This window comes from Pongo abelii, chromosome X (assembly GCF_028885655.2).
Source record: "Pongo abelii isolate AG06213 chromosome X, NHGRI_mPonAbe1-v2.0_pri, whole genome shotgun sequence".
Classification (NCBI taxonomy): domain Eukaryota; kingdom Metazoa; phylum Chordata; class Mammalia; order Primates; family Hominidae; genus Pongo; species Pongo abelii.
Genome location: NC_072008.2, coordinates 113,333,038 through 113,354,794, shown reverse-complemented (window position 1 = coordinate 113,354,794; position 21,757 = coordinate 113,333,038). Strand labels below are relative to the sequence as shown.

General features: G+C 44.9%; 1 protein-coding gene across 6 annotated transcripts in view; it reads right to left on the bottom strand.

Annotated features, from left to right (window-relative positions):
• The window catches only part of FRMPD3 (FERM and PDZ domain containing 3), a 161,030-nt gene that overhangs the window by 65,248 nt on the left and 74,025 nt on the right, over positions 1–21,757 (bottom strand). For 2 of the 6 annotated variants that reach the window (XM_054544941.1, XM_054544940.1), the window contains exons 2-3: positions 9,389–9,491; positions 6,367–6,412 (exon numbers count right to left, since the gene is read on the bottom strand). Coding sequence is in view for 2 of the 6 variants with exons in the window: in XM_054544936.1 (XP_054400911.1) it covers positions 6,367–6,412; positions 9,389–9,491; positions 13,156–13,303 (297 nt within the window). In the remaining 4 variants the exon portion in view is untranslated. Of the gene's footprint in view, positions 1–6,366; positions 6,413–9,388; positions 9,492–13,155; positions 13,695–21,757 lie in introns of those variants that run through there. The other 4 variants (XM_054544939.1, XM_054544937.1, XM_054544936.1 and 1 more) reach the window with 3 other exon arrangements.

Here is a 21,757-nt window from a genome sequence, read left to right as displayed (position 1 = left end):
TATCCTCAATCCTTCCCCAACTCCTCAATTCCCCTTCTTGGATTTCCTATAGTACTACTGTTAATCCACACTGCCATCGCTCACATCCCCAACCAGGCTGTATAAGCAGAGATGCCATTTTATGTTAATATTTCTCCCCCTAGCACCAAGCACATAGTAGACATGGCATAAAATGTATTAGTTGATTGCTAAAATTAGTAATGAATTAGTTCATTAATTCAGCATATATGGTTGGAGTATCTACCATCTGACAAACACTATACATCAGGAAGCTCTGTAGAAAACCAGTTTCTCTGAGGTGGTTCCCATTATTTTGGCTTTCTTTTTCTGGGCAGGTGGCTCCAAGCAGAAGGGATTTCAGTTCTTTAAGTACAGGCTGTTTTCAGAACCAGAAAACTAGGGTTTCATTTGAAACAGATTGTCTGTACTTGCTTTGTCAGGGTCATTCTTGGTCATAATCCGGTACTTTATCCGTTTAAAAATATTTACTGAGTACCTACTGTGTGCCAAGGTCTAAAGGTTTCAAGATTAATACATATCCAGTCAGTCATGAGGACTAGTTGGTAATTCAAAGATTAAGGAACACCCTTAAATACACAGAAGCTTATTAAGTGGCTATCTATGCAGTATGGTTTGAGGGGCCCTGGGAAAGAACTTCTGTGACCCCTCTCCCCAATTGTCTGCCATGCTATGAGTCACTCTTACAAGGAAAATGTCATCTGAGAGAGAGTCCATATCAGAATCATTTGGTGAGCCTTTTCAAAAGACAAATACCAGGGCCTCATCTCCAGAGCTTCTAATTCAATGAGTCAGGGCAAGAGCCCAAGTATCAATATTTTCATATTTTCTTTTTTTTTTTCTGTTTCTGCTGCTCGAATGAATCAGAAGTGACTATTAATAGTTTTCAGAGCTTCTCAGATGGTTATAATGGATAAACAGGGTCAAGAACCATTACCGGGCCAGGTGTGGTGGCTCACGCCTGTAATCCCAGTACTTTGGGAGGCCGAGGCGGGCAGATTACTTGAGGTCAGGGGTTTGAGACCAGCCTGGCCAACATGGCGAAACATCGTCTCTACTAAAAATGCAAAAATTAGCTGGTGTAGTGGCACATGCCTGTAATTCCAGCTACTCGGGGGGCTGAGGCAGGAGAATCGCTTGAACCCAGGAGGTAGAGCTTGCAGTGAGCTGAGATGGCACCACTGCACTCCAGCCTGGGTGATAGAGCGAGACTCTATATATTAAAAAAAAAAATTACCAGCCACAGTATGTAGGAGTAGGTATTAGGCCATTATCAGCCACAGAATGTAGGAGCTATTAATAGAAGGAGACTTGCAGATTGACTGGTCCAGTGGTTTTTTTTTTTTTTTTTTTTTTTTTTTTTTTTTTTAACAAATATAGATTCCTAGGCCACATCCTGGACCTATTAGGAGGTTGTCTTCTGGAAGTAGTGGTAATCAAACTTTAACATGACAAAAGTTCTGTAATAGGTAGCAGTCTCCTTGCACCCATGAGATGCCAAGTGCCTGCTGTGAACACAGTATTATTTTCTGTGATGTAGGGAGTAACATTAAACACATATTGGGGGTCTTCAAGAAGCTTTCAGTATAGCTAAAGAGAGAAGATCTGTCAATGGAGACTTGTTAAGGTGGTTACGTTCTATGACATTTCCATGAACACTGAATTAGTGAATACTGAACTGTTGCTCCAATATTTCACATAAATTATGGTGTTAAAATTTAAAAACAACTCACCCTAATAGCTTCTATGTTCTTTATTTTACAAAGAGAAAATGAAGCTCAAAAGTGTTAAGTGACTTGCCTGAGGCCACTCCACTCACAGGTGCCAGAGTCAAGATTCAAACCCCGTCCAACTGGCCCCAGAACTGCAGTTTGTTTCTTGCACTACACTGCACTGCCCCCTATCGTCTTCATCCTCTGATTACCTCTGTATGAGAACTGACACAAGAAGGCAGAGCATCACCTTGTCCGACCTCAGCTGGGAATGTGTGCATTGGGTAAATCAAAATTTTCACACTCTGCACATGTCTCCAAATGACCAGGAAAGTGCCGTGAGTATTGATTTTGGGGGTTATAAATAAATTTTTGGGAGTAGGCAAATTTACAAATAGGAAATCTGCAAATAATGAGGATCGACTGCACATGTATGTAAGGCTGACATTCAATTGGGATGCACTGGGATGGCCATACCAGTTGTAAAATACAGAGAGATTCTTTCACACTGATTGGTAAATAGGCACTGCCCTACGCTTCCTGGATGCCACCTGACCTCTCCCCCTGGACCTCCTTACAAACGTAGATCAACTACAGGGTTAACATCTGGCATAATTAGGAGGCTTCAAGACTCTGCTCCGGTGCTATTACTGGCTTATATTTTGACTGGATTGGCTCCTACTGTACAGGTCATTAAATGTTTTGACAATTAGCCCTGTGTGTGTGTGTACTCGTCCACTTCTATGCTCCAAGGATTTAGACAGCACAAGACTGAGAACTAGAATGTAAGCTCTGTGAGGGCAGGGACCATGTTTGTCTTGTGCACTGCTATATTCCCAGCCTAGAAGAGTGTCCAGAATAGTAGGTATTTAATAAATGCTTGATGAGTGAATGAACAAATTAGGGAAATGCTCATTGAGATTAGTCAGGCAAAGCTGTTTGGAGAACATGAGTATCGAACAAGGTCTTAAAAGAAACAGACATGTATTAGAAGAGATGTGGAATAGCACAAGGACAAAAGTCCACAGGGCAGTAAGACCTAAGAAGGAAATGTACCTAAGAAGGAGAAGGAAATCAGCCTGGCCACAGCAAAGGGGCCGTGGGTTGGGACCTGCAGAGTGAGCAGAACAGGGGGTAAGAAAATGTTGGAGGCACTGGGATGGGAAAGTCGAGATAGAGATTGGGGTGAGTGTTACGCCCTTTATTCTGCACCTAAGTTTGGACACTTGAGTTTTGTTCAGGTTGCTTTGTTGGCTGGAAACTGGGTTTCCTTCATTCCTTCAACCAATATTTATTAGCACCTACTCTGTGCCAGGTGCTGGGGATACAGCAGTAACAAAACACAGTCTCTACCCTCATGGAGCTGACATTCTAATGAGGGACAGAGACAATAAACATGTAAATATAATATCTCATGGGAATGTAAAGTGGCACAGCCACTTTGAAAAACAGTCTGGCAGTTTTTTAATAGGCTAAATATACACTTACTATTTGACCCAGCAATCGTACTCTTGGGCATTTATCTCAGAGAAATGAAAACTTATGCCCACAAAAATCCTGTACACAAATATTATAGCAGCTTTATTTGTAGTAGCTCAAAACTGGAAACAACCCAGATGCCCTTCAATGGGTACATGATTAAACAAACTGGTACATCCACACCATGGAATACCGTGGGGTACTACTCAGCAATAAAACGGAACAAAATATTGATACATGCAACAAGTTGGATGAATCTTGAGGACATTTTGCTAAGTGAAGAAAGTCAATCCCCAAAGGTTACGTATTATATAATTATATTTATATATTATTTTTGTTTGTTTTTTAGAGAAGTGGTCTCGCTGTATTGCCCAGACTGGAGTACAGTGGTGCTATCATAGCTCAAAGCAGTCCCCAACACCTGGGCTCAAGCAATCCTCCTGCCTCAGCCTCTCAAGTAGCTGGGACTACAGGTGTGCACTACCACACCTAGCTAAATTAAAAAGAAAATTTTTAGAGATGAGGTCTCATTCTATGTTGTTCAGGCTGATCTCAAATTCCTGACCTCAAGTGATCCTCCCATCTCAGCCTCCTAAGTAGCTGGAATTCCAGACAGGAGCCACAGTGCCTTGCTTCCATTTATATAATATTTTTGAAATAAAATTAGGGAAATGTAAAGTGGTTGACAGGGATTGGATGTAGGCGGTGAAGTGAGTGTGGTTATAAAAGGACAACACGAGGAATCCTTTGGGTGACAGACTTGTCCAGTGACTTTTTTAAGTTTTAAATTTTTGTGAGTACATAGTAGGTATATATATGTCTAGGGCACATAAGATACTTTGACACAGGTATGCAACGTATAATAACAATATTATGGTAAATGGGGTATCTTTACTGTGTTGGTGGAGACATAAACCCACATGTGATAAACACATATTGAATCATACACATATGTTGTATCATTGTTGATTTCCTGGTTTTGCTATTGCATCATATAGTTTTTGTTCTGTTTTGCTTTTTTTTTTTTTTTTTTTTTTTGAGATGGAGTCTCGCTCTGTCACGCAGGCTGGAGTGCAGTGGTGCAATCTCAGCTCACTGCAACCTCTGCCTCCCAGGTTCAAACGATTCTCATGCCTTACCCTCCTGAGTAGCTGGGACTACAGGTGCGTTCCACCATCCCAGCCTAATTTTTTTGTATTTTGTGTAGGGACAGGATTTCACCATGTTGGCCAGGCTGGTCTCGAACTCCTGGCCTCAAGTGATCGAACTGCCTCGGCCTCCCAAAGTGCTGGGATTACAGGTGTGAGCCACTGCACCCAGCCTATTGCACATAGTTATGTAAGATATAACCACTGGGAGAAACAGGGTAACAAGTACATGGTATATCTCTGTACTATCGTTGCAACTTCTTGTGATCTATAATTATTTCAAAAGAAAAGTTAAAAAATATAATATTTCAGCTCTGATGAAAAAGTAAGCAGTATCAGAAGATAGTGAAGGTAGATGCTATTTTAGAAAGGGTACTCAAGGAAGGCTTCTGCAAGGTGAGATTTGAGAAGACCTGACTAACAAAGTAAACCCACACTGGGTCTCTGATCACAGTAGTAAATTCTAACCACACATCAAGCATGTTTTAGTGGGAGAACTGGTGGTCATTTTCAAGACAGGAGATTGGGAGGTTGGGACTGACTGCCTACTGCCCACTAGGCAACTGCACACGTGCAGCAAAGTGGTGGGGAGGGGACTATTGGTAACAACAATGGAGTGGTGGGGCTTGCCTGCCCAGAGACAAGAGAACTGGAACTGAGAGAGGCCTATCTGCCTGGGAGCATTGTGTGTACATATGTGAGAGAGCACATGAGTGCATGTATATGTGAGTAGTGTGTGTATGTATATGTATAGGTATGAGTGGGTGAGTGTATGTGTGTGAGTGTACATGTGAGGATATGTGTGAGTCTATTATGCATGAGGTTGTGAATGAATGTGTGAGTGTATTGTGTGTGTGTGTCAGTGTGTTTGTATATGTGTGTGAGTGTATGAGTTTGTGAGTGAAGTTCACACTGATGCAGAAGAGGTCTGGGAGCTGGGGTCCATGGGGAGAGGCAGTTTGAACCAAGATTGATTTGAATCCTGCTCTTGCCTGGTGAGCCCATGCTGTGCACCTGTGTTCCATCCCTCGCTGTGTCATCTCTCTATAGAAAATCTTGCCCCATCCCTCAAGGTCCAGCTCAGGTGCAGCCTCCTCCTTGAAGCCTTCCCTGATTTCATGTCCCTCACCCCCAACAGATGTGATCTCTCCTGTGTCTATACATTGAGGGCATGGCATCCATGCTGGGGTGCAGAGGACTGTTGGGGACATTAATAAGGGGACAGGTAGGCTGGAGGTAGAGTGAGGGCTCTGAATTTTGCACATGGAAGTTGTGCACCTGGGTTTGTGCATTTAAGTTAAGATTGCTATAAGGGTACAATCAATAATGGACACTGAACTTTCTAAATCCAACTCTTGAGGAGAGGGGACTAGAAATTTTTACTTTTAATAAGTAGTCCTGGCAACTATTATGATCAGGCATGTTTAGGTAACACTGTTCTACTTTAAATCTCTCAATGTACAGATGATGAAACAGGTCCAGAATGGGGAACGGACTCATCCAAGGTCACACAGCCAGTTAAGTGACTGTACCAGGACAAAGGTGAATCTGTTTGTCCAAGTGTACCCCCCAGGAACTTTATATTAAATTCTCTTACATATGGTGCTGTGTCTCATACATTGTAGGTAACTTATATGAATGAATAAGATTGGCACCTATCATTGTCCAGGACTTTATGAGAGTTCACATTGGACAGATACATTTTAATGGAGTACAGCCAAAAAGAAGTGGAAACTGTATTTGGAATTGAGGCAGTGGGTAGCTTAAGTGGGTAAAGCAGAAGGCATAGAACAGAACACAGCACAGCACAGCCCTTCAAAATCCTCAGCTTTGGACATGAGCAGAGACATGCTGTTCAGAAGGTATTCTTTAAGTTCACTCCTAAATCCTTGGCTCATATGTTGGTTGTAGTCTCTGAACCCCCAACCCCATCACTGTTGCTTTCCAATATGGAAATGTCATCTCTTCTCAGTCAGGAGGAAGGTCAGATGGCAAAGAGGCTCACTCACCTGATGAGTGTGCAGAACTGTAAGAACGATGAATTCTTTAGCGCTCCTACAGAGAAAAGGGAATAGGAGAGTAGTGTATCATGCACTAGGTATTCATCTAGTACAAGAAGCAACACCAGAATCTTCCCCTGGCTGCATTCAGGTATATGGATTAGGATAGAGGGTAATCTGAGTGTCTGCATGGACACTTCACCTCCCATTATTTGTGGAGGCCGACACAAACCATCCATATTAATTCACACAGGCATCCGAAGATGGTATAATCATTACCTCTGGGGTTGTCATTTTTTAGGTCTTCTTTTCACATTCCTTCTCACATACTCTCTGTAGAAATCTCCAAACCTTAGTAGCAATTTTATCTGTAGACTACAAAATTCTCAAGGAAAACTAAAAGCCTGCATTATGGAACTCAAAATCAGAGAGTCCTGGGAACCACATACAATGATTATTGGTAATTTGGTATTTAAGTGAGAAGAGAAATTCAAAGGAAAAACCCAAAGGAGGTCATTTGGTCACCATGACTCATACTCAGCAGATTTGTTTTAATTGGGGGACCAAAAAAGAGAGCCAGGGAGCAACAGATGGAAGCCAAAACTCTCCAGATAGCAAATATTCAAAAGAATGAAGACTATGAAACTCTTCCGGCAAGAATTATGCCAATGATCAAACAGGCCGTGAAGTATGAAAATTCTCTCCCAGGAATACATAATCTTTTAAAAGAACTAAAAGAAATGGAAATAGTTTGCCCTGAAGGAGCTTCCCCTCTCCTTGTTGGCCCTTTTCAAATGTTTATGTGAACAAAGTCATTTAAGAAGTAGAGTCAAGCTGCCCTTGATTCTGGATATTCAAGAAATACCAAGGCCCGCAGCTCAAGAACTTTGAACATCTCCCACATTTGGTGAGGCAGATTACAGGGATTAATCAGCCCCAGGGTTTGGGAAGTTACCAGAAGTAAAGAGTTATGCTCCAGGAAAAATGCTAAAGAAAATCCTTTATCTTGAACAGGGAAGGGGCATAACATAAGTTGGATTATGCAACTCGTCTCCTCCAGCCCCTTGCCATGTCTCCCCATTTCATTTATAACAAAGCCATAGTCCCTATGGTGGCTTCAAAGGTTCTCCATTATCTGGACTTATTTTCTACAACCCTCCTCTTTCCTTACCAACTCCAGTCCTACTGGCTTCTCCCCTGTTCCACAATCGTGACAAACACACTCCTGGCCTTAGGGCCTTTGCACTGGCTGTTCTCTGTCCAACACCTTCTCCTCCTTCAAGTCTTTCTTCAAATGTCACCTTTTCAATGAGGCCAACATTGACCCTACTGTTTAGTTACATTTTGCACCCCTGTGCCCAGCACTCCTGATCCTCTTTACCTAGATCTACTTTCTATTCTTAATAACATTTATCAGCTTCTAATATGTTGTATAACTACTTATAATCTTTTCTGCTTATGATGTGTCTCCTTTCACTAAAATGTAAACTCCAATGAGCCAGGGATCTTTGTCTGTCTTATTCACTGCTGTATCTTCAGTGTGTGGAACAGTGCCTGGTGCATCGAGGACAATAATAAATACTGGTTGATTGACTGACTGAATGAATGAATGAATAATCCACTGGCTCCCAAGGTTATCAAGAGTGTACTCTGCTTTAACCCTGAAGGAGCTCTGGAACCCCTCACGAAATCAGCATACCTTGTTCTAGAGTGCAAAGATATCTACTAAAAACAAAGCAGTGACTTCCGAGGGACCAGGCTGAAAAAAAACCCCAAGATGCCCTAATAGGATAGAAAGAACTCACCTCATATTGGTATGGTAGCAGAGGGTGGAGGGTGGAGGGTAGGGAAATGCAATAGACAACTGAACTTGGAGAAGAGTCAAAGGTCATTAGGGATCAGACACATTTCATGGTATTGAGCTGGAAGGAGCATGCCAAGGAAGACATGCTCTGGACTTCAGGAGGGAACATTCCAAAGCCCTCCAGAGCTAGTTAGAGGGTGCTGTTCCATACACAGAATGCTATGTCTGCCTTTGAAGGCAAGGGAGGAGCTCTGGGACCAGGTGGGCTTTTGGGAGCCCGGAAAGATGAGTGGGATGAAAACACTCTGAACCAGGAGGACTTGAAGGAGATGGAGGCAGAGATGAAGTCAGACTAAGCAAGGGGGTGAGAGAGAGGAGGAGAGAGAGAGAGAGAAAGAGAGAGGGAGAGAGAAAAGGAGAGCGAGAGAAAGAGCCAGCATGTACATGGTTCCATTTGGAGTGAGATAGCCAAGCTCCCCCAAACTGAGGTTAGCCCATGCAATTTGGAATCTTTACCTCTTATTCTCTAATTCCTTTTCAACAAATCTATGCCAGGGTGTGTGTATGTGGTGTGAATGTGGGGTAGGAGAGTGTGTATGGTGTGTGTGTGTGTGTGTGTGTGTGTAATGTGCATAGGGGGTAAGGGATAGGTAAAGACAATGTGATTACTCTCCATGTACAAACAGTGGTAATCCCACAACGTTCCTTTTGTCATCTGCTCCCATCTGTGGAGGGCATTTAGGGGCCACAAACACTATGGACAGTATCCACATTGGGAGGTTCTCTTCCTTAACCCACTGGCCAGGGATTCTGAGTTTTTTTCTGGAGTGGGGGAGTTGGTCAATGTCTTGCTTGCACTGTGCATATCTAGGATGTTCTTTTAATGGCTTGATTCTCATCTGTCACTTGGTCTGTCCCACTGGACAAAAACAAAGGGGCTGGGGTGAAGAGATTGTTCGAGTGGAGGGCGGTAGGGGTGAGACTCCAGTAGGGAGTTCTTTGTGTCTGTTCACATCATTGGAGATGCTAAGCCAGTGTGTATGAAGGCTCCTGCTGACCCTGAATAGCTGGCCCCTGAAGTTCTGGGTTAGCCAGGAGCCCTGTATAGGGCTTCTTTGCCTGGAAGGATTCTGCTCTCAGAGCGAGCGGGGGATAGTGGTAGCCCCATGTCACTGGTGAGTCAGGGGTGGGGATACTGATCAGCTCCTGCCAAGAGGCCCCTGTTACCTGATAAGTTCTATGAGCCTCTCCCTTGGGGCTTCACTCACGTCTTCCTCATTAATAGCCACAATCTGGTCACCAGCCAGGAGCTTGTTCTCAGAGGGGCCTCCTGCAAAAGAGAGGAGAGAGGTGTGAGGGCTTAGGGTTACTGCTGGGAAAGTCCAGATCTGGGCAAGTCCCCTGTGCCTGTAGGAGCTGAAGCGGGTGCTGAGGCCTGGAGATGGTGCAGGCTGAGCTGTGGTGGTGTAGGGGGTGCTACTCGAGCTCTCTGCTGCTGTTGCTGCTGCTGCTGCTGCTGCTGCTGCCTATAAGCAGATAGAGGGCAGAGGAATGAAGACAGAGAATGGAGTGGACCTCCTTTAGTTCCACGCCAAGAAAGACATGCTCTGGACTTCAGAAGCGAGCATTCCAAAGCCCTCCAGAGCTAGTTAGAGGGTGCTGTTCCAAACACAGAATGCTAAGTCTGCCTTTGAAGGCAAGGGAGGTACTCTAGAACCAGGTGGGCTTTTGTGAGCCCCAGAAAGATAAGTGGGATGAAAACACTTTAGCTGGGTATGGTTTAGTAGCCAAAGGTACCATACTCAGATAAGGTCAATAAACATTTTACTGGCTTGCTTCTTAACAAGGAACACAGACTTCCATTTCATAGGCGGGACTTGCTTAGGTATAAGGAATGACTTCCAGACTACTGGAGGTGGTCAGGCGAAAGGAGGATGAGGAAGGATCTTCTTACTTGAATATTATTCATACTTACTAGTCTGGAAGGACTTAGGCATTCACTTGTCTGAAGACAGAGGAAAAAGACCTAAAGGGTTATTTTTTTTTTCAACAATGAGAAATGCCACTGTCCAATAAATGAGGGGAACAAAGCACATACTGCTGGGCAGTTGGATATTTGTTTTCTCTCCCTCCCATTTCTTTTCTTTTCTTTTTTTTTGTTTTTTTGAGATGGAGTCTTACTCTGTCACCCAGGCTGGAGTGCAGTGGCGTGATCTCGGTTCACTGTAACTTGCGCCTCCCAGGTTCAACAGATTCTCCCACCTCAGCCTCCTGAGTAGCTGGGATGACAGGTACACTCCACCACGCCCAGCTAATTTTTGTATTTTTAGTAGAGGTGGAACATCGTCATGTTGCCCAGAGTGGTCTCGAACTCTTGACCTCAGGTGATCCACCCACCTCAGCCTCCCAAAGTGCTGGGATTACAGACGTGAGCTACTGTGCCTGGCTCTCCTTCCCATTTCTACTGCAAGATTAAGAAAGCAGACCTATCTGAGGGCTGTACCTTCTTGGTTGGGGCAAAGGGTGAGGGTAGAAGGATACCACAAGGCTATGCTGCTTCTGATGTTTAGCAAAGATCTTATTGGAGAAAAGCTTTTCAGAGACTTGGAGAGAATGAGAAGTCAGAACCAGCCTGACTCAAATTTGAAAGAAATGTTCACTGACATGACCCAGTATCAAACCAGCCTTGACTCTTGTTTGTGTCCACCTTGAAGGGCCAGATCCCAACTTCTCCCTCTCTCTCCAAAGAAGGGGGCTGCCCAAATTCCAAAAACGTGAACATACACAACAAATACATCACTTGAGCACAGCTCAATGGCTCTGGAGTGTAGAGCCTATGTGCCGAGGATGGCTGTGCCAGCACCATTGCTAGAGGAGCAATTGCCCTAAACACACTAGGCCAAGTCTCCTGACAGTGCACTGGCTTCAGGAGCAAAGTATGGTGGCTAACAGAACACTCTTTACAGCCAGACAGACCTGGACTCTAATTCCAAATCTGCAATTCACTGGTTGTGTGACCTTGGGCAAGATATTTAATCTCTCTGAGTCTCTCTTACCTCATCTATAAAATGGGAAAATAACAGTACATATGCATCATAGAAATGTTGGGAGGATGAATGAGATGATAAATATACAGCACTTAAAACAGCTGATTGATGTTGCTAAGAATTGGATAAATGGTAGTTATTATACCATCCAAGGGACAATTCCTTCAACTCATTTCATTCCTTCTATCTACTTCTGCCAAAAATGTCAGTCTCTTAGGTGGAGGCCACTCTATCTATCTTCTTCTTCCCTTCCCTCCCCTCCCTTTATTCCGTCTAACAGAAGAGGTCCTCATGGAACTCAACCTCCTTTATGGGCCTTGGCCCTTTGATGGTACTCGTAACATCAGTCTACTACTGCTTTCACAAATGGTTTGTTGGCTTGATCAACCATAATTGCTCCTCTGTAGGATACTTTTTTTGTCTTTATTATGGACTCAAATAAAGAACCAAACAAGTCCTGTGCATTCAGGAGCCACCTGGGCCAGAAGCAGCACTACGGATCAGCCTTTTATAGGGCTTTTATTGGGCTATGCATGCCAGCCCCATGGCTTTTTGTGGTTCGTGCCTGGGGATTTTCTTCTCTTCACCCCTCCAACTCCTTCTTCATTGTTATACCTTTGGCAGCTGAACCCCTCTAGGCCTGGGAGCTTCCTTTAGCTGTGCAGATTCTGTCTCATTTGAAGTTAAAGTAGGGGCTCCTGGTGGTCTATTACTGAGTGTTAGCTGGTCCCCCTTCCCTCTGATTTCTGATCAGAGATTCAAAACCTTTTTGCCAAACTGCATGACTGACTCCAGAGCCTTAGGTCAGCCACGGACTCCTGTACTAAATTGTTGTTGTTGTGTGTGTGTGTGTGTGTTTTTTCCTCTGTGCCCTCTAGTTGAAGAGAGAGCTTACAAAAATCTTTTTCTTTCCCTTGGAGGATTGCAAAATTCATCAAATTTCTGCAAGACCAGTTTGTACTCTGGCTGCTCCTCTTGACTGAGCGAGAAACTGTTGTAAACATCTAAAGCCTCAGGCCCAGCAAGCCGGGAATAAAGCTCCATTCCGTCTGTCTTTTTTGTCAATGCCTAGCAGATTCGAAACAAAACAGTACTTCAGTCTTTTTCCATTTCATTCATGATAGCAGGGCTTCATAGCTTAGGTGGGGGCTTTGCTTGTTCCATCCCACATGGTCCCTTTCAGGCCCTACTTCCCCTGCATGGCATCAAACAGGCCCAGGTGCAAACCCTGGCTCTGTTGCTTTATAGCTGAGTGACACTGGACAAGTCATTTCTCTTTCATTATGCCTCAGTTTCCTCGTTTGCAAAATGGGAATGATATTACTTATTTACCTTGCAGGGGTGGCTGTGAGAATTAAACAATATGATGTAAAGCACATAGTAGATGCTTAATCAATGGTAGATGTTTGTTACTGCCACTCAAGCATTCGGAGATTCCATTATCCTCTCCTCTCCTATCCCACCTGTGGTCTGTATCTTGATTCTGGTCTTCAATGGCTGACCTACTTCATGAGTATGTACGTGTCTCCACAGCCTGATGGTTAGGTTCTTGAGAACAGGAACTGTGTCTTGTACTTCCCGACAACATTGCTGGGCTTAGAGTAGGCAAGCTATAGATACTTGTTGAATTAAATAGAATAGGTACATTTTTTTTTTGCAAGACATTATGGTTCTTTTATGAATGTTCTATGCAAAGGGAAGCTTTATTAAGACCCAGACACTGTTAAACAATCAGCTGCAGCCTTTTTCTAGGGCCTCAATGGTTGTGTCTATCAGTCTTAAAAGGCCAGCTCCCTCACACAGTTATTGGTTGTCAAGTCTTCAACTATTCTTCATGAATTCTTCAGCAAGACAGTTAGAATGCTTGGAAGCTCTGCTTTTTGGGAAGATATGTGGGTGTTGGGAGACAGGAGTCAGGGCTAGGGGGACACTCTGAGGGACACCTACCTGGCCTCACAGATCGAACCACCACAGGCCTCTCACTGCCAGCCACGAAGCCAAAGCCATATATAGGGTCTCGGTGAACGGTCACTTGTCGCAGTATCTCTGCTGGCAGCTGCTCACATTCCATATCATTTGCGCTCTCTTCCTGCATCACATGACTGGGGAAAAGGGAAGGTGGGAGCAAAACAAGATGCACAGGGAACTAAGCCTCAGAACCAGCAGGGAGAGACGCCAGTTAGGGTTCTGGCCCTGGCACCCAGGAGTTTACAGCTTAGCTTCCTACATCCTCTGGAGCCAAGAGATGATGACTGCCTCATATTTCAGATTGGCGAAAGAGAAATCTAGAAGGTAGAAGCTACTGTCTTCAGGGCTACAGCCAATAGAAGAAACTGATACCATGAGCCTGAAATTAGAGTCAGACCTTTCCTCTCAGATATTGGAACTCCAGAAGGAACCCAATGCAAATATTCTGCAGAAGTTAACTGTCATCCTCCACTGACTTAGCTATTAACTCCCTAAAGGAAACCAAAACCTTGCAGGAAGAGACCACAAGACAGGCAAGCCAGTGGCGGAAGAAATGTGACGTTGTTCCAGAAGATGGAGCATCTTCATGAAGCCCTGATGCAATATTTAAAAATTTTTTTTTAATTTTTATTTTTTTTTGAGACAGAGTCTCACTCTGTTACCCAGGCTGGAGTGCAGTGACACGATCTTGGCTCACCGCAACCTCCGCCTGCTGGGTTCAAGCGATTCTCCTGCCTCAGCCTCCCGAGTAGCTGGGACTACAGGCATGTGCCACCACACCTTGCTAATTTTTGTATTTTTAGTAGAGGTGGGGTTTCGCCATGTTGGCCAGGCTGGTCTCTAACTCCTGGCCTCAAGTGATCCTCTCACCTCAGCCTCCCAAAGTGCTGGAATTACAGGCGTGAGCCACCATGCCTGGCTCGTCTTGATGCAATTTTAAACTTGAATATATCTTACGTTGTATACAAAAATAAATGATTTAGGTAGCATATATAAATAAATGTGCTAATGTCTGGGACCAAAATTGTCCATAATGCCAACTTCTTTCAGTTAATGAGACACCTGGAAAAGAGTTCCTGTTGGCCAGAAGGGGAGCTGCATCTTGGGGCTACCAGCAGGCCTGAAAGCCCAGAGGAGCTGGGAGAAGAGAAATCACTGCCCTAACACCGGGGAGAGATTACACATTGTTCTCCCGATTCCCACAACTTAAGTGACTAAAGCTTAGGAATTCCACAAGAGCTTCATAAATGTTCTCCATCAAGGGCCAGGGGAGGCATACTGCAAGCAAGAAGGGGTCTGAGTGTAGTATTCAGATGAAGAGCACTGAAGGGTAAGGGTGTAGAGACCCTGAGGCCTGTGATAGCACTGGTGCCAAGGCCAAGGAAGAAGGTAAAAGGAGGAATGGATGGTCAAGGAGAAGGGCAGGGCAGGTGGAGATGGAGGAGAGAGGGCCAGGGCCAAGTGATCCAGAGCCTTAGCTCGCTCATCAGGCACCACTACAGCCCCAGACTTTTAGGCCTTCTAGATAGACGTGTTTAAGTTTTCTAGCCTCAGTATGTGTGTTTGCTAAAATTATAGTTCCAGGCAGAGCCCTTTGGAACAAGATACAGAGGGCCAGTAGCTAATTAATGAAACTAGTATAAGGTTTGTAAAAGAAGTAGGAGGTTTTGACACTCTGAGAGCAATGCAATTCTTTTTTTTTTTTTTTTTTTTTTTGAGATGGAGTCTCCCTCTGTTGCCCCAGCTGGAGTGCAGTGGCACGATCTCGGCTCACTGCAACCTCCACCTCCCAGGTTCAAGCGATTCTCCTGCCTCAGGCTCCAGGAGAGTATCTGGGATTACAGGTGCGTGCTGCCATGCCTGGCTAATTTTTATATTTTTAGTAGTGACATGGTTTCACCATGTTGGCCAGGCTGTTCTTGAACTCCCGACCTCAGGTGATCCACCCGCCTCGGCCTCCCAAAGTGCTGGGATTACAGGAGTGAGCCACCGCGCCCAGCCGAGAGCAATGCAATTCTTTATTAGCTAAGAATATCAAATTCATCAGCAGCAAATGCTTCAAACCATTTAGGTTATTTATCAGGACACAGTTTCAGTAATTAGAGAGAAGCTTTAGGACTATTTATAGGGGAAGGGGAAAAGATTTAGAATAATTGTATAAAAGAGAAATTCATAGTCCAGCAAAGAACTCTGAAGTTGTCTCTATCATATGAGATCTCTCTGGCTACACCTCACACTGGCTTGGAGTCTGTCTGTCACCCCTTCGGGAGGTGGAAGGGGATGCTAGGATGAGGTCAAGTCTCTGGAAGGCAAATTCAGAAACTTGCTCCTTCCCTCTCACACCACTAAGATAAATGGTCACTTTTCAATAGAAAGTCACTCCAAAGCTGGAACGTGGCTGGTTAGTGTCCTGGACAGGCACCCTCCTGGGACAGGGACCCTCTGAGGGTGGCCACAGGCTGGCGCCTCTTTCATTTTGGCTCCTGGTGGTAGGCAGGAGCTTGTCCTTGAAGGGAGCCAGAGAACATCTTCCTGCAGCTGCCGTCTTGCCTCACCCCTAGGGCTATTTGGAAAATGAGCCCTTTGCTTCCTGCCACCCGAACTTGTTGGCACTAAAAGGACTTCTTGGGATGGCACCAGCTCATTTCCGACATGGGCATCAGCCAGGGAAGGCTGTGCAGACTGTGGCGTGGGGAACAGGAACTCCGGCAAGGAAGACAGACACAGGTGTACTGCAGAAGCGCTTGGGATACTGTCCTACGCTCAGCGCTCCCCCTTGATCCCTGCCACTGCAGCCTCCCCTTTGCCCCTTTTTCCTTTTTTGAAGCAGAGGACATTTCAGGTTCCATTGGGCCTTGAGGTACTACCACTTCTGAAGAAAATGGGCACTCCTGGAGCCAGAGGAATCAATAAGCAAACAGCGTTTTGTGACACAAGCGCTTTGCTTTACTCTTTTGACTCATATTAATTAATCAACAAGTATTTATCAAGTGCCTACTCAGACAGTCCAGCACTGTGGGGGACACAGGAGAAGTGACAGGTCTCTGTCCTCAAAGAGCTTTCAGTCTAGCTGGGGGAGAAAAGACAAGTGTGCATACTGAACAAGACAATTACAGTGCTAACTGAGACTGGTGGATGAGATCTGCAACTAAGTTCCAACTTGGGTGTTCAGAAGATGGGGCGGAGAAGCTGGAGAAGACTCCATGGAGGAGGTGGGGATTGTACTCGCTGGCCAAGAAAGGGCAGAGTTGGGGAGAGAGGCAAGAACCAAACTCTGTCCATAGGTGCATTCCATCTTCCTGCAGGTGGCCCAGCTATGTGATTCATAGGTGCAGGCATGTCTCCAGGTGTGGCTGGAGCACAATCATCCCTGGGTTGTCCCTAACTGAGCTGGACTAACTGCCCTTAACTGCCTTCAATTCTGCAAGCAGCCCTTTCCTCACACCCCTCCCAGGTATCTTGGGACAGGGGAAAAACACCTCCATTAACAGACCAGAAGGCCATTTCACAATTCAAATGGAAGTTATTCCTTCCCTCCTGGGGTTTGCCTTTTTCAGTGTCTGCAGCTCAGTCCCTCTGAAATTTGCTAAGTGCCTGGAGACTTGGGAGTGACACTGAAGGCAAGCAGTGATGGATGACAGGAGCTCAGCTGTCCATGGGTCACATGACTATCCTCCTGGGGGAAACAGGCAATTTGACTTTGAAAGATATTTGGCTTCTGGTCCCTTCAAATAGGGAATCCCTGAACAAAATTGTGAAGCAGCCAATGCTTATCCCCCACCCCCCGCCACCCCACGAGGTTTGTTTCTGAGGTCTGCTATTTGCTTCTGTTGTTTGCCCCAAAGTATGTAGTGCCTTCATTCTCTCCTCTTCTTACCAAAGTCCCCAAAGGCATTCCCTCACCTTGTGCCAGGCTTGCACTCTCTATTTAGTGACCTGGGTAAAGGCCTAGCCTTTCTCTTCTGCCTAATGATAACAACACTTTATATTCGTGTGGTTCTTTTCATTTTTACACTCATTACTTCATTTGAGAAAAGATGCTTTCACATCCATTATCTCCTCTGTCCTGCCAAATAGGCTAGGTGACTGTTCCTCCTCCATCCCAGCCTTCTAGGTAGGAGATGAAGAGGCACAGACCCACAATGGCTAAGCACATTGGTGGCCCAGCTGGGGCCACATCTCTATGCTAGGACCCACAATTGCAGCACCCCCTACCTGCTCCCACTCACGGTCCTGGACCCTCCGGCTATCCAGAGTCTCCATTGCAAGCTGCCCCAACCCTACAGTCAGCAGCACTCTATGTCCTAGCCCAGCCTGTATGCTCAGCCCACATCATAATTAACCTATCTCTGAGCCTGTTCACTCCGCGTTGTTGGGAGAACGAAATGAGATCATGGTTACAGAAGCACTTAGGAAGGTTAAGCATATCACACAAATGTAGAGGTGGCGACGTTATTGATAGCATTATTCAGGGTGGCTGGAGGAGCAGAGAAGGGGAGCCAAATATAAACTTCACCCACTTCAGACAGCCGAAGCCCTACCCCCAACTCCTTGCCTCTAAGAGACAGCCCCGCAACGCACTCTGTCCGCTCATTCTCCCGGCAGCTCTTTCCCTGACCCAACTACCAGACAACCTGGCTCCCTCTGGATGCCCTGATTCCTCCGTGGGCTAAACTGATCCCTCCATCACTGTCCAAAGAGAGACTGGTAGCTCGAGCTCATGCTAACAACTGTTGCTAGGCAGATGTGGCTAAAGGACAAATGAACCGAGAAGAATATGGAATGATTCTAAGCTGATGCTCTGCCTACTTGTGCTTTCATGCAGGAAGATGGAAATGTAACAGCTAAATTTCCAGGCATCCACTTTTAGTTCTCCAGCCCTCTTTGCCTTTGGCTCCTTTTTCTTTACATTTGGTTGGCTCCTTGGGGAGTCTTGTCACTCCCCTCAAGACTGGCAGGATTTGGAACCATGTGGGGCCAATTAGCCCTCTGATTCCGGTAACAGAAGCCTGACTCTACTGGAAGCTCTAGAGATCCAGCATGGCAGGCTAGCAACTGGGCCCCCATGAGATGCAACATTCCCCTGGTGGCAGAGATGGCAGCCCATCCCCAGTGCTGTGAAGTAGCTGCTCTGGGTGCTCTTTTGTAAGGAGCTTGGGCACAAACCTTTCTTCCTGTAAAGGAATACTTGCTTGTTATTTTGGCTAGCTGCTCCTTATTCTAGTAGTGCTGCTCAAACTTTAAAGTACATACAAATCACTTGGGAGTATTGCTAAAATGATTCTGATGCAGTAGGTCTGGAGCAAAGTCTGAGACTCTAACAAATTCCAGGGTCGTGCCCAAGCTGCTGGTCCATAGACCACACTGAAAAGCCAGGACTGAAAAGAGTGCTATTTTTAGACAACAGAAGAGCTACAGTCAGGTGGGAAAACTGAGGTACATTTATTCCACTGGGTTACAGCATTGAAGGCCTGGGTTAAAACACAGATGTTATCTTTTGTGGACACATAAATTCATGCAAACAAAGGACTTGCTGGTTAAATCAGATTTACCCCAGGAGAGAACAGGGAGGGCTCTAAACTGACATGAAATAAGACAGATATGGTTGCACTGAGGAAAAGTAGAGAGAAGATCTGAAAGACGGGGCGCTGTTTAAGTCCAGCTGAAGAGTTTGGTCAGCAAAAGGATAGCCTGAGAACAGTGGCATCTGGGAGAAAAGTGAGCAAAATGCTGAAAAAGGGGACAGTGCCGAAAACAATAATATCAGCTGCCATTTATTGAGGACTTACTATGCTCCAGGTGCTGTCCACAAATTATGTCACCCCATTTTCACAATAACCTCATGAGCTAGGTGGTATTATGTCCATTTTACAGATAAGGAAACTGAGATTTGGGAAGAGAGATTAAGTAATTTGCTGAAGGATATACAACTATATATATTGTGTGGCACCAAAATGTGAACCCAGGTCTGCCTAACTCCAGGGCAAATCATCTTCCACAATTTGTGCCAAGGACCTGTGCATAAAGTAGGGGTTTTGTTGTTGTTGTTGTTGTTTTGTTTTTGAGACAGCGTCTCACTCTCATTGCCCAGTGGAACCATCACAACTCACGGCAGCCTCGACTTCCTGGACTCAGATGATCCTCCCACCTCAGCCTCCCCAGGAGCTGGGACTACGGGTGCATGCCACCATGCCTAGCTTTTTTTTTTTTTTTTTTTTTTTTTTTTTTTGTATTTTTAGTAGAGACAGGGTTTTGCCATATTGGCTAGGCTGGTCTCAAACTCCTGGGCTCAAGTGATCCGCCCGCCTCAGCCTCCCAAAGTGCTGGGATTTCAGACATGAGCCACCACACCCAGCCTAAAGTAGTTTTCTAGAAGGCAATGAGATAGGCTTCGTAGGAGGATTCAGCAGACTACTCTTCCCTAAGTGAACTGAGGGCCGCTTCAATGCTGTCTGTAAAAGCAGCCTCCCTTGAAGCCCCCCGACCCGGCGGCTCACCTATCAGAGACTCCAGCCCCAGAACTGGCTTTCTACATGCCTCTAAGCCCACCCTCCCATATGTGAGACTCATCCCATAAGGCCTTGCCTTTCTGTTCACTTCAGTCACCACCAGAAAGAAGTCTACTTGCCTCTGGTCCTTAGAACCCTGACTCTCCTCCCCATAGCAGTCTGTTTACACTCTTATCCCATTTTTCTCCTCCCTTTCAAATCCTTCCAGTGTGTCCACTGGAACTCTCAGTCAACAACAAACTCTCCTATAACCTCAATTTATTCTCAGAAAGTGTCCTTCACCTTCTTTCCCAGTTGAGACCTGTGTATTCCTTGAGGGCACCACTTCCCCACCAGCCCTCTCAAATGGAAACTGGGGTTTTTGGTTTTGCTTTGTTTTGTTTTTCTTTTGCAAAATTCAAGTCCTCCGGGACCTGCAGGTGAGATAAGTGTCCTCCTTGCTTGCCAATGCTGCCTCCAGGCCATTACTCCTCCTTCTTTCTGCAAAATATCCTGCGTCTTTGAGGAACCTGCCTGCTGCCCACCTCTACCACTCTCTTTCTCCTCATTGTTATCTACAGATTTCCTAAGTTGGTCCCACATTCACTGAGGACTTTAGTTCCCAGTCACATGTGATTTTTCCTTCCAGTCCTTAAAAGAATTCATGGCAAAATATCCATAACATAAAAGTTACCATTTTAACCATTTTTATTATTGATTGATTTGATTGATTGAGACAGGGTCTCACTCTGTCGCCCAGGCTGGAGTACAGTGGCAGAATCATAGCTCACTGCAGCCTTGACCTCCCAGGCTCAAGCAATCCCACCTCAGACACACAAGTAGCTGGGACCACAGGCGTGTGCCACCCTGCCTGACTATTTTTTATATTTTTTTGTAGAAATGGGGTTTTGCCATATTGCCCAGGCTGGTCTTGAACTCTTGGGCTCAAGCAATCCACCCACCTCAGCCTCTCAAAATGTCAGGATTACAGGTGTGAACCACCATGTCCAGCCTACCATTTTTAGAAGTACAGTTTTACAGCATTAAGTACACTCACATTATTATGCAACCATCACCACCATCCATCTCCACAACTTTTTCATCTTCCCAAACTGAAACTCTGTACCCATTAAATAGTAATCCCTCATTACCCCTCCCTTCTCAACCCATGGAAGCCACAATTCTACTTTCTGTCTCTATGAATTTGATTACTGTAGGTATCTCATATAAGAGGAATCATACGATACCTGTCTTTTTGTGACTAGCATATTTTGCTTAGCATAATGTCTTCAAGGTTCATCCATATTGCTGCATGTGTCAGAATTTCCTTCCTTTTAAGACTAATAGTCCTTCCTTTTAAGACTAATAAAATGTGTATGTATGTATCACATTTTATTAATCTGTTGATGCATATTTGGGTTGTTTCTACCTTTTGGTTGTTGTGAACAATGTAGCTATGAACATGGGTGTACAAATATCTGTTGCAGCCCCTGTATTCTTTCGGGTACATACCTAGAAGTGGAACTGCTGATTGGTAAGGTAATTCTTTTTTTTTTTTTCACTTTTTTTTATTTTTTTAAAAAGGACATGCCAAAATCTTTATTATTATTATTATTATTATTATACTTTAGGTTTTATGGTACATGTGCACAATGTGCAGGTAAGTTACATATGTATACATGTGCCATGCTGGTGCGCTGCACCCACTAACTCGTCATCTAGCATTAGGTATATCTCCCAATGCTATCCCTCCCCCCTCCCCCCACCCCACAACAGTCCCCGAAGTGTGATGTTCCCCTTCCTGTGTCCATGTGTTCTCATTGTTCAATTCCCACCTATGAGTGAGAATATGCAGTGTTTGGTTTTTTGTTCTTGCGATAGTTTACTGAGAATGATGATTTCCAATTTCATCCATGTCCCTACAGAGGACATGAACTCATCATTTTTTATGGCTGCATAGTATTCCATGGTGTATATGTGCCACATTTTCTTAATCCAGTCTATCCTTGTTGGACATTTGGGTTGGTTCCAAGTCTTTGCTATTGTGAATAATGCGGCAATAAACATACGTGTGCATGTGTCTTTATAGCAGC